This window comes from Macrobrachium rosenbergii, chromosome 23 (assembly GCF_040412425.1).
Source record: "Macrobrachium rosenbergii isolate ZJJX-2024 chromosome 23, ASM4041242v1, whole genome shotgun sequence".
NCBI lineage: Eukaryota > Metazoa > Arthropoda > Malacostraca > Decapoda > Palaemonidae > Macrobrachium > Macrobrachium rosenbergii.
Window position 1 is genome coordinate 30,982,010 of NC_089763.1, and position 11,974 is coordinate 30,993,983.

Consider the following 11,974-nt stretch of genomic DNA (forward strand, 5'->3'; position numbering starts at 1 on the left):
TTAAATTATCCTGAACGCTGTCTAGAGACTCACAGAGGAAACATATTTGGTCAGATAGTTGAATTAGTAGTCAGCATTGGTGGAAAAGTCTTAATTAAGTTGGTCAGATAGTTCACAAGTAGTCAGTACTGGTGGAAAATTCTTATCTAAGTTGATCAGATAGTTCACAAGTAGTCAGTACTGGGGAAAAGTCTTATCTAAGCTCTTAACACCTGTCCAGTATTTGTGTTCAGCAGGCAGCCAGTATAGTTGTCAAAGTACACAAACTTTGCAACAACTACCAAATATTGGTCAAGTCCCACAAACTTTGCAACAGGCCAAACACAAAAGGCCAAACTTTTGTTTGTATTTTAACCTATTCAACTTTATTCCATGTTGTTAATATTGGTGTAAAAATTCAACTAAACAGTCTTCCAGGCATCTAAAATTCGTAACAAAATTCCACCAAATTTTGCATCAAGTACCCTGTGTTGGTGGACACATGAAAACCTTTAAGTAACATATTTTTTGTGGTACGGGGTTCGTTTAGGAACTAAAATCCATATACACAAAGCATTAAGGTATCACTCCATTGAAAATCCGCTCGGTTATTTTTCAGTGCTCAGAAAATTAGTGAAAATAAAACCAGACATTTATTTGGTATTTTTATTATTATAAAAAAATTCGTTACTTTTCGATGAATGCTTTCTACGGTGAAAACGATTCCCTTCGATTATATTTATTCGTCTGTTCGTCTTTACCAATCTGGAAGAGAAAAAAAATTGAATTATCAAAATGGAAATATAAATTTTCTAAAACTCATTAAATTGTCAATGATAATATTGAAATGAATAACCACTGTCGACATTTACCATGACCATATCCGCCATGACTGTGTCCGTAGCCACCATGGCCTCCATGGTCGTGTCCGTAGCCACCACCATGGTCTCCATGGTCGTGTCCATAGCCACCACCATGGCCTCCATGGTCGTGTCCGTAGCCACCACCATGGCCTCCATGGTCGTGTCCGTAGTCACCACCATGGCCTCCATGGTCGTGTCCGTAGCCACCACCATGGCCTCCATGGTCGTGTCCGTAGCCACCATGATCGTGCCCATAGCCCCCATGATCATGCCCATAGCCACCATGGTCGTGCCCATAGCCACCATGGTCGTGCCCATAGCCACCATGGCCATGCCCATGATCATGGCCGTAACCTCCATGGTCGTGTCCGTAGCCTCCATGATCGTGCCCATAGCCACCATGATCGTGTCCGTAACCACCATGACCATGCCCATGGCCGAGAGGGTACAGGGCTAGCCATTGCCAAAGCGCATATACTAATCACAGCCACGGCTGCCGAAATCTGAAAGTAAGTTTATGAATATCTTTAAACTTGTCTAGTGCTTTTCTTCAGTGATTTTATAACAAATACTCTGGTGTAGATTTGTTTTACCTACATATTCATTACCATAATATACACAATACGCAGATATATATATATATATATATATATATATATATATATATATATATATATATATATATATATATATATATATATATTATATTGTAAGGAAAATGAAACACTGGTTTTGAATCCTGACCAGTTTCGTATTTATATCTAAGGTATTTTCAGGATTTATACCCAGTGTGTTTTATTTTCCTTGGTGTTTTTTAATATATATATATATATATATATACATATATATAAATGTGTGTGTTTGTGTGTGTGTGTCTGTATAAACCTCTCTTACGTTCTTAACCGACATCCTGTAGTAGATCACAAGCCTTCACAGAAGGTGTTAAGCAAAATCGCTTCGAAACTCACCTGATGGTGGAGTTCGATAGTGACGTCTTATATATACGCCACCTCCATTTTCGAAAGGGTCTTCGATCCACCCTTGACCCGATTGTGTTTTTTAGAGAGAAAAAGATTGTGTATTTCTTCTTCAGAGGAAAAGATTGTGTGTATTTTTCAGCAGAGGGAAAGATTATGTATTTTTTTATCTTTAGAGGAAAAGAGTGTGTATTTTTTCAGCAGAGGAAAAGATTGTGTATTTATTTCTTTAGAGGAAAAGATTGGTTTTTTTTCAGCAGAGAGAAAGGGGAAAAGAGAACAGACCTGAAATTGGTTTCCATTTAAAAAAAAAATACGAAAGAGAGAGAGAGAGAGAGAGAGAGAGAGAGAGAGAGAGAGAGAGAGAGAGAGAGAAGCTGATTCTGTCCGGTGTGGAGTGAAAGGCAAAAATTGCCTGCAACGGGCGGAAAATTTGGCTAAGGACGGGACATCGATTGGTCATAGGTTTAGAAATGGGTTTTTTTTTTTCTTTGTGTGGGACTTTTTCGCCACAATGACTTCTCAAGGTGTTGCGTTGGTGGACAGGTAGTAAGTCAAGTGTTTTGTTGATTGAACTCTGAATTGCGTTCACTGACAGGTGTGTGTCAGGTGTTTTGCACGTATGACGAAAGAGCTGTGCTTCAAGAGTATTGCGCTTGTCAGAACTCAAGTATCTGGAATTGGTAACACATAAATATTAATAAGCTAATTTCGACAAGTTTTGATAATCGTTCCGGAGTAAAAGGTGTATTTGTTTTGAAACTCAGAAAATGCCTGATTATATATATATATATATATATATATATATATATATATATATATATATATATATATATATATATATATATATATATATATATATATATATATATATATATATATTTAAATATATATAAATATACAGTATATATAAATATACATATTTAAATTTATATATATATATATATATATATATATATATATATATATATATATATATATATATATATATATATATATATATATATATATATATATATATATATATATATATATATATTAAAATCAGGTGTTTTCTGAGTTCCATAACAAAACACCTTTTTCTCCGAACGATTATCAAAATTCATTCTTATTGCTTCCAAGCATATATGATATGGCCTGTCCACAGAAATGCGGCTAGCAGTTAATTTCAGCGTTCACGAAGCTATTTTGATCGACCCAAAATCGTTGGCTTGGTATGAACAGCCTATAGAAACGAGGCTAGCTGTTGCTTCCCACGTTTGTGAAGCTATTCTCGGCAACCCACAACCCGTATCTTGAAATGAAAGGTCCATAGGAACGCAGCTAGCAATTACTTTCAGCGTTCACGACGCTATTTTGGGCAACTCAACACCGGTGGCTTGGTATGAAGACTCCATAAAAACGCAGCTAGGAGTTATTGTCAGCGTTCACGAAGCTATTTTGGGCAACTCAAAACAGTTGGCTTAGTTACTCAAGCCTTCCTCTACAGTCTTTTTCTGCAGTTGCCGCACCAAAATATATCCTGGAATTTTCGTCAAAATAGTATGCTTTCATTTGACACAGCTGAGCTGCAACAGTGTATGCACACGTGCAAGTATCTATACACTTATACACTGAAATATATTCATAAACATATGCCTTATCACATGTTTGCATGTCACTATTTAATGAACTTGGCTGTGTGGATATATGTAAAGTCTTTCACACTATTTTACACATACGTAAACATATGTATTTATACAATCACACGTTCATGTCTAGATATGTACAGCATGTTAACTTTCATATGTGTATTTACTTATGCATATATTCACATATGTTTGGACTTGCACAAGTACTATCACATTTTAATACACGTATTCATATGTGTCTGGAACACTTGGAATTACATTTATTCACATTTTGACAATTTTTTTTCGTGCTATTTTATTTTACTTTCCTAAGCTCTACATACCTTAAATACCGAAGATAATTATGATTCGTAGCAGAATATTTGAAAATTCGTTCTTGACCATCAGTCCAATAGGATATCCGCTGACAAGACCCTTTGACAAAACTCAGAGATTTTCAACCAATCAGAGAGGGCGGTTAAAACGCTGGTTCAGGTGGAGGGCCCCGATTGGCCGAGCAATTCTTGAGCAGGACTCCTGTCCTGACTTGGAAAGATTCTTCAGTCAATTGGTGAAGTTCTGAAAGAGAGGACCGTTATGTTTTGGCGTAAATAAGTGCTTGCAAGACGAGGAATGGAAACTGAGTAAGAACTAGATTAGACGTTGATTTTCGTTACATTCTTAGGGGATATGCATGACTTTGTAGACTGCTGAAGTATTTTAGAGAAGTTCATCAAAAATGGGTTGAAAATTCTGATGCTTTGCAACGTAGGTGTGGTCAGAATGTTATCGAAAGTCGGGTAACTGCGATCGGAGATATTGTTTGTTAATAACGTATTCTGACTCAACATTATAGGAAATGGTGTATATGATGCAGTGCAGGGGAGATAACTGGAAAAGAGTATTACCAAAATTATGTGAGAAATATACGTACTTTGTTTTTGTCAAATTACCCGAGGGGCTGGTACTAAACATGGCGTCCCGAGGACCTTTTCTGCGTAAAAACATAACAGATGGTAAATTTCTTACACTATTTAGGCAAATTTTTCAAGTTACCTCACCTGTACTGTATCATATACACACTTTTCCATATTCAGTCAAAATATCCCGTCAACAATATTTTCATTCGGAGCTCTTCCTTAGAATTGACAACTCTGGTGAGGTGTTGAAGTGGGTCATTTGAGTGGTGTGGACCTGTGGCCTTCAGTTAACCAGCAATGTCAACTTATTATACTCATATCCGATCTCGAGTGTTTATAACTTTATCAGGAGCGAAAAGGGATCTCTCTGCAAGCAGTTATCCTGTTTACGGCTTGCTCTAAACCCCCAAACTGAAACTTGTATTAGGTCCCATTTAGAATAAGCATTGTTATCGCAGTATACACTAAATTTTAAGTGACGAAAATAGAAATTTACTAATAATGAAGGTATTATTTTGTAAGTTGCCAATACACGATATGAAATTGTAACCTACATTATTTAAAAGAGCTCTTCATTCTCGTTATTTTGAACCCCATAAACTCTATGCGCAAATGATAAATAAAAAATTAATCAAATTACGACTTATAAAGTAAGACAATACAAGCCAAAAACCCCACCTCTCCATAGCTAATACGGCGAAATTGTAACCAGTTAGTCAACATCCCTACGTTACCTTAGGTTAGCATTTTGAGGTTCTTTTAGTGCCCTATCATTTCCTAGCCATTTCTGCACGAAAAACCCAAAATGGTTTTTCATGCAAAAATGGCTGGCTGAAGTCTTATTGGCAACTTGTAAAACTTTACCGTATTAAAAACCTCTTAGAAAAAAATCGGCTGTTATTCGCTTTAGTATACAGAATTATTTATTGGCTATTAAAGGTTTGACAGATATCACGCATTCGTTATTTTTCAGTAATATCATTATGGAAGTAACAGTGATTAACTGGTGAAATAGTTGTCTGAACGGTGGAGGACAGCCATCGGCAGGAACCAACTTTCATTTTATATATCCAGTCTCAGTAGTTTTTTGGGAAAATTTCAGCCAGCCAATTTTGCATGAAAACCATTTTGGGTTTTTCATGCAAAAATGGCTAGGAAATGATAAGGCGCGAAAAGAACATAAAAATACCAACCTAATGTAACCTGGGGGTGTTTACTTGTTACAATTTTGCTGTATTAGCTATGGAAGGGGGCTGGGGGGCCGGTATTGTCTTACCTTATAAGTCGTAAATTGATTATTTTTCTCTGTTATTAAGCATTTGCGAAGGTTATGTATTGAGAAGAAATGCTTTGTTTTGATGTGTTTTACCCGAGAAAAATATAAAATATAATGTGGGAGATGGCTGGAGTCTTCTGAAAAATAACCCCAGGCTCAGGAAAGTAAGCTGTATAAGGGATTAATTCTTGCTTTTTTGTAACACGTTAACGTATTCCGAATAGTCATCAGCATTACGAAAGGACGTTGATATAGAATAAATATTTTGGTCAGTAAGTGGTTAAGATCCGTGTACAGCATGTAAGGCTAATGACATGGGATATGTGCAGCCAAAAACAACGTGTTATTAATTTTATTCTAGGGATCTGCATCCATTGTCAGAAATGAAATGAATGTTCTTCCAGATCACTTTCCCCTCTCACGTAAACACTTGACAGCTCAAATCCTCGGCTACGCCCACGAGTTATTCATTAGGCGTAGATTTGAAGAACAAATCACTGGATGTATATTTTTGACATATCCAAGAACCAGTATCATGTGCTTCATCTGGTGGAATAATAATAATAATAAAATAATAGTGAGATCTTGGCGTTTCACGATCATGTTATGCGACGGTCCACTTTTTAATTTAATAAGTAAACTAACGGCATGTCAACATTTACAAAGCATTAGTTACGAGACACTGGTAAGGTTAAGTTGGGAACAATTTAACGCCAGAGCATAGGTAAAAGTTTGTTTTACAGAAGGACACAGCAATATTGTTTACGTTTTAGTATTTAAACAGAATTGATTAAAATGTCTGTTGATTAACGCAATTTTAATAAAGCTGCCCATTAACGCGATGTAAAAACCTGCTATCAATTTTATTTTTCAGCAGTTAAATCTCTCATTGCGATGAGAGGCTCAATTGTCTGTTACGAGAATAATTTTTCTAATGTAAATGAATTAATGCAGATTTCATTTTCGTTTCAGACAAAACTGCGCTTCAAAACTACGGTCGTTCGATTCAAATCATTTTGATACATCAGTAAAGACGGTTCTTTGTGTACAGAAGCCGTCGATGCTTAGTCTTCTCAATAACATTCAAGATAGCTTTGCTACTTAAACAACTGACTTAACCGAGTGTAACAAAGTACTGCTTTAGATTTCAGAACTCCAAAATTAGTTAAAATATGTCCCTCCACGAAACAACTGCAAGTGATGTGTTTTGAGACAACCAGTATTTAAGGTGGCATTTTGACCGTTTGAGGCTTCAAGCTTTCACATTTTTCGGCTTCAAGCTTTCACATTTATTTTTCGGCTTCAAGCTTTCACATTTTTCGGCTTCAAGCTTTCACATTTTTTTGCATGACCATATAACGATATTTAACATCAGAGTAATTTTCCCTGGTATTTTTTTTAAACCACCCGGTTACTTTAATTGTTGCGTATTCGATTTAGAAGTAAACTGTAAAATCAGTAATTTTATTAAAGTAGCTGAAACTAGATTCACGAAATGACCATGTCAGCACGTAACTGGTAACCTCTGTTAAAATCGCGAACAGAATAACCTGATCAGTAAAATTTGGTCAGTAAAACTGAAATACCAAATAAGTTATACTAATCACATGAACTTCCAACTAATTGCAAATAAGATGAATTAACAGAATATAATGGCAATGCGACTTTCAATACAAAACATCGTAGTATGCACGACAAAATCAAATTTCAGTAGTTATAAATAAGCACTAGTCTTTGAAACTGCTCCTAGTCTTTTTGGCTTGTGACAGCGAAGTACAGTTCTTGTTACTTGTTGACTGTTTATCTAGGTCCGGCACCACTTCCAAAGCGCTCGCAGGACCTCCGTTATCAAATTAATAGTTTATTCATCGGATGTGTTTGCTGACATTGCATAATCCACATTTTTATATTCCATATCGTAGCATTGATTAAACAAAAAGTTTTTTTTTTTTTTAAGACTTCCTCGTTAGGAAGTCTTGCCTTTGCATCGGCACACCTGAGTTGTATCGAATCGACTTTACTGATGTATCAGAACGGCTAAACTTTACCAAGACGAATTTTGAATCGCGTCGACCGTACTGCAGCGTCGAAACGATGATTCGAGCGTCGATTGCGTGATACGGTAAGTTTATGGGTTTTGATCTTGTCATCTGATTTAACAACCTCAGAGAAAGCTCATTATTATTAGCTCATTGATTTCATTGTTTAGATGTAAGACGAAGTTATCGGTTTACAAAAATACGTAAAAGGATTGTATGCTTTTGAAATTTCAAAGATTTCATACACATTTCCCAAAGGTCTTTGTAGAATGTTGTGATAATAGGTAATTTGCAACCTAAGGTTATAGATTACTGTCAAGGAAATGCTCTTCACTTCAGAAATTTGACTTGGCTGGATGGTACAATGTCTGCCAAATATTCCATGATAAAGTTTTAAGACTTAGCTATGAACATCGATGATTAATTTCTCGAACTAAAAGTGAAAAGTTTGTGACTATTTCACAAATCTTGGAAATATTAGTGATAAGTATTCCAATACCTTTGTTCTTGTGCAATCAGTGGTAATGGGCTATATTTTTTTACAGACTGAGAGCTGAACTGCAAATGAAGTGTCTCGAGTAACCTGTGATTTGAAGAGTTTGAAGAGTGCTGGACTGAATTTAAAAGGTGAGCCTCCTTAGGAATTTAAACGTACTCTGTGATATACAGATGCTTTTGACGTTAGTTTAGAAACACGCTGAACAATAGCTAGAAGAACAAGGCCATGAATTGGCACTGGTAGGGCTTAATAAGACAATCTAAGATGATTCGATATCACACTCGCATTAGCTTGTGGTTTGTGACACGCCATCTCATCAAGATCATAGATCTCCAACCCACAGAGGCTCCTGTTTTATGGGTTGTGTACATTCATCCTCTTTCATTGTCTGTTCCCGATCATCTTCAGTTAATGAACCCAACGTTTCATCAAATACAATTGTATCAACTCCAATAAAAAGGGTGGAAATTGAACGACATGCTTCCCAACTCCTAGATTTTGATTAGCTATTGAGCTTATGATGATCACGGAATATATATGTGGTTAAGATTCTTTCTGAAAACAGAATCATCACAACAACAGTTTCAGGGAAAAAGCTTGATTTACAGGGATTACGTTGATTTGTGTTGTAAGTTTTTGATAAATTCTCACTGTGACGTGTCATTAACCAGCTCCTCATCTCATCAGGAAATCATCGAAAACTTGCAAGCTCAACTTGAGGAGATCCCAGAAGAAGTTGCTTTGAAAGAGCATCAGCTTCAAGATAACAGCTTCATCTTCAAGATAACAGCTTCATCTAAAAGATAACAGCTTCATCTAAAAGATAACAGCTTCATCTAAAAGATAACAGCTTCATCTAAAAGATAACAGCTTCATCTTCAAAATCAAATTTGCATAATTTGTCAGATTGTAGTGATCATTCACAGTGAATGAGATAGCTAGGAAAAAAAGATCCAATTATCAATGCCAACTTTAGTATATAGAGATTATACATTTTCTTTGTCATTAAACTCGGCATTGGATTCAGTTTGAAGTATAGTGAAGATCTTTATCATGTGTTAGTTAAATATGTTTCATGATCCATTTCTTATCAGTATAACACTGCTAATCAGCCAGCTCAATATAATTCAAGATAACTTCACAGTTTTTTGTCAGTTTAATGTTAGTTATGTTTAATATCATTTATCAAGTAGCTCAGTTGTTTCAAAATAGGGTACATAGATTTTTAACTTATATTTATCAGTTAAATTTGTCAAATAGCTCAATAAGTTTCAGAATATTGTACATGGGTTATATCAGTTATATTTATGTCAAATAGCTCAAGTTTCAGAATGACTGTACATAAGTTTTATCACTAAAATTTCTGTCAAATGGCTCAAGTTTCAGAATATTGTACATAGGTTGTATCAGTTAATTTTCTATCAAATAGCTCAAGTTTCAGAATATTGTACATAGGTTTTATCAAATAAATTTGTCAAATAGCTCAAGTTTCAGAATATTGTACATAGGTTTTATTAGTTAATATTATTAAATATCCCAAGTTTCAGAATATTGTACATAGATTTCATCAATTAATTTTCTGTCAAATAGCTCAAGTTTCAGAATATTGTACATAGGTTTTATCAGTTAATTTTCAGTCAAATAGCTCAATGAGTTTCAGAATATTGTACATAGGTTTTATCAGTTAATTTTCAGTCAAATAGCTCAATGAGTTTCAGAATATTGTACATAGGTTTTATCAGTTAATTTTGTTAAATAGCCCAAGTTTCAGAATATTGTACATAGATTTCATCAGTTAATTTTCTGTCGAATAGTTCAAGTTTCAGAATATTGTACATTGGTTTTATCAGTTAATTTTCTGTCAAATAGCTCAATAAGTTTCAGGATATTGTACATAGGTTTTATCAGTTAATTTTGTTAAATAGACCAAGTTTCAGAATATTGTACTTAGGTTTTATTAGTTAATTTTATGTCAAATAGCTCATGTTTCAGAATATTGTACACAGGTTTTATCAGTTAAATTTCTGTCAAATAGGGCAGGTTTCAGAATATTGCACATAGGTTTTGTCAGTTAATTTTCTGTCAAATAGCTCAAGTTTCAGAATATTGTACATGGGTTTTATCAGTTAAATTTCTGTCAAGTAGCTCAAGTTTCAGAATATTGTGCATAGGTTTTATTAGATAAATTTGTCAAATAGCTCAAGTTTCAGAATATTGCACATAGGTTTTATCAGTTAAATTTGTCAAATAGCTCAAGTTTCAGAATATTGTACATAGGTTTTATCAGATAAGTTTCTGTCAAATAGATCAAGTTCCAGAATACTGTACATAGGTTATGTCAGTTAATTTTCTGTCAAATAGCTCAAGTTTCAGAATATTGTACATAGGTTTCGGTTTTACTTATTCTTTTCTGCTTATTTTCAACGGTCTGGTAGCCCAACATGTTTCAGAATACTAGATGTAGTGTTTGTTTTGACGTAACTTCATCAATTTTAATGTAGTTCAATTATTTCAAAGTACTAGACTACTCTTTAATCACTTAAAATTTATGGGAACATTTTTTGTCAGTTCATTTTCAAGTATCAGGTAATTCTGTTTCAGAATACCGTATATACTATTTTTCACTGTAGTTTTCTTCATGATTCTTAGTATTCTACATAGTTACTTAGATATGTTATTAGTTTGTCAGCTATCAATATATCGGTCAGTTTTAATATACATACATTTTATTTACATTTCATACGAGTTTACTATCAAATAGTACTCTATGTTTTAGGAGATATAGTTTTTTTATACAGGATTCTCGACAGTTTCCATCAGGGGGCCTAGTGCTAGTTGAGGAAACATAGTATGTTACAGGGTACAAATTGAACTTTCCTTAAAATTTCTTAGCTATTCAATATCGGCTATCAGGTAATTCAGCATGTTTTAGGATAGAAGGCCACAACAGAAGTTTCTTAAGCAGGTCAGTGTTAGCTGTCAAGTAGATCAGTACATAATAAGATCCATAGCTTTTTTCCATATGTAATTCTTATAAATTAATATCACAAATCAGGTTTTTCAACACATCTGGGTACAAAGATTATTATCCAGGTTCATGTGAGACTAATACCAGGTTATTCCACTTTTTAGTAATTTCCTGAAGTTCACATGTGATTTGTACTTTATTAATTAAATAGATTTCGCTGTCTATAGAATTTCTTCATGGAAGTCAGCATAGTTAGGAATAATTCTGTGATATACCTGCCAATGATTTTTTTGGGGGAATAGCTAATATTTCATGCTTCAATGCAAATAATTTCAGATAATTTCCTGATTGTTGAACTAGCTTCAGATATGGTAGTGATTGGAGTTGCAGCTTCTCTCTTACTCCTTGCAGCCTTAACCTCTAATCTGTATCATTTACTGAATCTTATACAGAGTTAACTTAAAATCTTTTTTCTAAGAGTTTATTGTCTTAGTTTATTGTCTTAAGTCATTTTAACATAACGTAAAACTTACTCTGAGAGACTTAGGTTATGCATAGGTTAGATTTATTGAAAGGAGGATATCACAAAAGGAAGTACTGGTATTTTTTATATATTGGAATAGGAAATATTTAGGAAATTAACATATCAGGAATAACCTCAGTGTACTTGACCAATAGAGAAGTTACCATAAATTGTACTAAGTGATTAAAGAATAGTCTAGTACTTTAATTTTTTTCTACAAAATTTGCCGTGAAAATGATGCATCTTGCTCATTACTAAAAATAGTTTGAAAATTAGTACATTACTGTCAGTTCTGCTGAGTATATTATAGGAGCATCATC

General features: G+C 34.3%; 1 protein-coding gene and 1 long non-coding RNA gene across 2 annotated transcripts; one reads left to right on the forward strand and one right to left on the reverse strand.

Moving 5' to 3' along the window:
• Positions 1-647: 647 nt before the first annotated feature.
• On the reverse strand, positions 648-1,812 carry LOC136851190 (uncharacterized). Its single transcript, XM_067125143.1, has 3 exons — positions 1,737-1,812; positions 852-1,345; positions 648-744 (listed from the first exon to the last, which is right to left on the reverse strand). The coding sequence occupies exons 2-3, from the start codon at positions 1,275-1,277 to the stop codon at positions 688-690; spliced, it is 483 nt and encodes a 160-aa protein (XP_066981244.1). The 5' UTR covers positions 1,278-1,345; positions 1,737-1,812; the 3' UTR covers positions 648-687.
• Positions 1,813-3,991: 2,179 nt separating this feature from the next.
• LOC136851431 (uncharacterized) lies at positions 3,992-9,633 on the forward strand. The gene is made up of 4 exons (XR_010856878.1): positions 3,992-4,073; positions 6,598-7,747; positions 8,210-8,291; positions 8,851-9,633. It is a non-coding gene; the product is annotated as an uncharacterized lncRNA (long non-coding RNA).
• The last annotated feature ends 2,341 nt before the right edge of the window (positions 9,634-11,974 follow it).